Source organism: Rutidosis leptorrhynchoides, chromosome 11 (genome assembly GCF_046630445.1).
Source record: "Rutidosis leptorrhynchoides isolate AG116_Rl617_1_P2 chromosome 11, CSIRO_AGI_Rlap_v1, whole genome shotgun sequence".
In the NCBI taxonomy this organism is placed as follows: domain Eukaryota; kingdom Viridiplantae; phylum Streptophyta; class Magnoliopsida; order Asterales; family Asteraceae; genus Rutidosis; species Rutidosis leptorrhynchoides.
In genome coordinates this window covers 86,290,576-86,294,319 of record NC_092343.1, presented here as the reverse complement: position 1 = coordinate 86,294,319, position 3,744 = coordinate 86,290,576, and the positions used below count along the sequence as shown (strand labels likewise).

Here is a 3,744-nt window from a genome sequence, read left to right as displayed (position 1 = left end):
CGGCGCTATTTTGTCTAATCAAAAATGAAAACAATAAACATGTAAATAGACCAGGAATCTGATCATTATGTCAACCTATATTAACCCTTTATATATTATTATTATTATTATTATTATTATTATTATATTATTATTATTATTATTATTATTATTATTATTATTATCTATTTCTATTTTATTATTATTATTATTTTATTTTATTATTATTATTATTTTATTTTTTTATTTTATATACTAAAACTCATGGGCAAATGTGTAGTTTCAATTCATTTGGATTGTAGTTTCGTGTTTACGCTCACACTACAATCGATCCCTCAAATTCGGCTCAATTTACACAACAGCCCCTCAAGTTTACACTTTTTCAGGGGTTGAAAGTGTATAAACATATAATTTTGTTAAAATAAAATAAACTAATTCCCCCCAAATTCATAACGGGCTCTATCTTCTCGCTAGGTGCGAGTTAAATTTTTTCGAGACCACCATTCAACTCGAAAAAGTCTCACGAATCCAACGGGACTAACTATACGCGAAATGGACAAATTTAAAAAAAATCTCTTAACACAACGACAGCCCGTATCTTTCTGTTCGCTGGGAGTTAAATTTTTCCGACAGCACCGTTACACTCGAAAATTTTTTATGAACAAAACGAAACTAATTACGTTCGAAACGGATACTTTTTAAAAAACGCTTAAGACAACGACATCTAAAACGGCGCTTAAGACATGGGTCGTGTTCCCCTCTGTAAATACACAACGCTACGTTAAAATATGAATGCACAAGTAGAAAGCCCCCGCCGCATCGCGCGGGCCGGATCCGGACTAGTTGATACTAAGGTTAAACCTTAAATGGTTTATAAGAAATGAAAACAACCCACACGATATATGTGCGACGTGTACTACGTTACAAGAACCATTTGTTAAAAAAGACAAAACAAAAGACGAAACTACAGTTTTGAAGGACCCAATCGTATGGATATGTAAAAGAAGGTTTCAAATCCTAGGAGAAAAATGAGAAACGGATACTCAGCTTCAAGTGTGTTAATATAATATTTTAAGATTCTATAATAAAAAGTCGTTAGAAGATATTAAGTGTGTTTATCTTACATTAAGCCTCGATGGCTCGATCTCATAATTATCTACTCACATATATATGTTGTACTTTGTGAATGTTAATGGATATCACTTATTTAAATCTTCTTTGTATAATTACGTTTAGTTTGATTATTTCTTTTATTTTGTCGATAAACGAATTCAACGCAATCATTTTTTTTTTCATAATTGGGATCTGCATCTATATAGGGAAATTAGGATGACATATTAAAATTGTTGAGTCAACTTTCTAAACAATTTGAAGTAACCATATACTAATTATTAATAGTGACGTGAAACAAAAAATTTAATGAGAAGGATAAATTATAATTATCATATATATCACAAGACCATGAAGATTACAAATCACGTATGTGAAAGTCAATACCAGAAATTATGGATCGGCTTGTTCGGTTCATATATAAACTTTTAAAATTATTTAAGATACCATTTTGATAAAAGTCGAAATAAAACCACACGATCTATGTGTACAACCGCCTAGTTAGGGCTGGTTCCAGTACCGAACAGAGTGTGGTGTCGTTGGTTATAATAAAATGCGGAAAATATATTTTTCAAGGAGCGAGTAACTTGTGCTCTTGAAGCACTAGTTGTGTTACACTAACATGCTATTTAATTCTTTGACAAATCTATCCATCTCGACGCTTCTGAAAGATAAGGTTACCGCGATGCCCGACTCACCCTTCTGATTATTAGATCGTGTGTAGACACTAGAAAATTGTGTGCACACATTTATAGGACCCCCATACACCGGCTTTCCCCAACCTAAGTCGAGTTCATCAAATCCGAGCCGAGTTACGTCTGAGATGAAATAGCTTCCTTCAAAGAATGAGAAAGATGGTCGTCCTTTGATTACTATTAGGTCTGCGCTAGACCTTATGTACTCTTCCGTGACATTAGATTTTGCATTTATAATAAGCTCCAGCGCGTAGCCTAATGGTTTATTGCATAGGTCTCTAGCCGAGGAGATAGCAACTAGACTAGCAATGGCATTTCCATAATATCCTGGAGGGATGAAAGATTTGAACTTGCGTGCATTAACTGGGCATGTCATACGCATCTCTTGTTCGGGATTTGGTTGAAGAGCTATTGTACGACAACGCCAGAGACATGCAGTCAACACCTCAAAGGTGGAACGATTTTGAAAGTGTGTTGGAACAAACCTACGAATTGCTGATATCTCTTGAGGACCAAAGAAAAACGATTGTTGGATCATGTCGCTCGATAACAAGATTTTACCCATGATCTCATCAACGGTAGCTGGTTGATCATCATACTCATGGTGAGTACATGTCACACGTGGTGGGTCTCGGGCAGAAAGCACGCCCCTTTGCCACACAGGCAACATAGTTGGTTTTGATGCTCCTTTTATCATTTCACCTAACGCTATCATGAATTGTATAAGACCTACTGCGTCGCTCATAGTGTGGTTGTGACGTACAACGACAATAAAACCTCCACATAAAAGTCGCGTCACCTAGTAAGAAAAATTACCAATTTAAATGATTTATTTGGTTTAATGATAAATATTGATACAACATGGTGTAATTAAAGACTGTTCATTGCTAATATATTATTTTCGTCTCAAAATAAATGTCTCATTTTGACTTTTAAAAGTCATATTTTTCAACTCCGACTCTATATATTTTTGTGTGTATCATAAAAAATTGATGAGATTTATGTGAATGGACTGAGTTTCAAACCTGTTTTAATTAGTATAAGTTTCATCATGTATTACATAATACAATAAAAAATATTTAAAGCTAAAATTGATAAAATACTTTAAATTTTAAAATAGGGCAATTACCTTCATTGATATTGATCGTTTAACATTTTATGCAATTTCTCTCTAAATATATGTCACATATAAAAAGTTATATCACCTGAATCAATAACAATGGTGAATCAAAGACGCCAGAAGATCCAGGAACGTCATAAAGAAATTTTTCAGTATAAGTAAACGGCGGGTGAATTACGTCTCCTAATTGTTTCAGAGTAACATCTGCTTCAGCCTCTATAAACAACACTCCTTCGCTAGTGCAATCAACCATCAGCTTCCCCATCTCATCTTCCTTTAGGCGACCAGCAAATGGATAATAGAATACAAGCACCTTTGCCAGTGCCTCCTTGATCACAATCGCCGGATTCTGATTTCCCATTTTTGGATCAGTATGATAAAAGAAAATCCCCGAGACATGCATCCGAAGGGATTTTTGGGAGTCAATGTCTGAGAGAGTCTTCACTTCTCGAGGCGTAGGTTTATCTGGAATGATGAGTTCTGGTTCATGTCTTTGAACGGTAAACATTATGGGAGTATTGATCTGTGTTGTGTATGTTTGTGTTTGTCTATGTTAAGGTTGCTTATATATATATAGTACTAAATTATGAGACTCTAAATTGTCAACCTTTAATATATATATATACATCCACTATCCAATGTATTTTAATTTAGCCATTGGGGCTTTGCCTCAGTGGTCTAACGCCTGGGGGTGTTAGGTGAGTAGAGACCCGGGTTCGAGTCTCGCTTGCGCCAAGGGGGTTTTCCCCGCCTTAACCTGTGAGACCTCGGTCTCTCTGCCCTCTGGTTACGGTCCGGTTTCCTCCTCTGACTGCGTGTGTGCTAACTACTAACCTGCGA

At 35.4% G+C, this 3,744-nt stretch overlaps 1 protein-coding gene across 1 annotated transcript; it reads right to left on the bottom strand.

Annotated features, from left to right (window-relative positions):
* Positions 1–1,491: 1,491 nt before the first annotated feature.
* On the bottom strand, positions 1,492–3,412 carry LOC139877668 (benzyl alcohol O-benzoyltransferase-like). The gene is made up of 2 exons (XM_071865101.1): positions 2,990–3,412; positions 1,492–2,583 (listed from the first exon to the last, which is right to left on the bottom strand). The coding sequence occupies exons 1-2, from the start codon at positions 3,410–3,412 to the stop codon at positions 1,702–1,704; spliced, it is 1,305 nt and encodes a 434-aa protein (XP_071721202.1). The 3' UTR covers positions 1,492–1,701.
* Positions 3,413–3,744: the final 332 nt, after the last annotated feature.

What these genes read in the sequence shown, in the direction of transcription:
- LOC139877668 (XM_071865101.1), bottom strand. Translation starts at nt 3,412, where the DNA reads ATGTTTACCGTTCAAAGACATGAACCAGAACTCATCATTCCAGATAAA. An exon ending in CACCATTGTTATTGATTCAG is followed by an intron (nt 2,584 to 2,989) that starts GTGATATAACTT and finishes TTTTCTTACTAG; the next exon opens with GTGACGCGACTTTTATGTGG.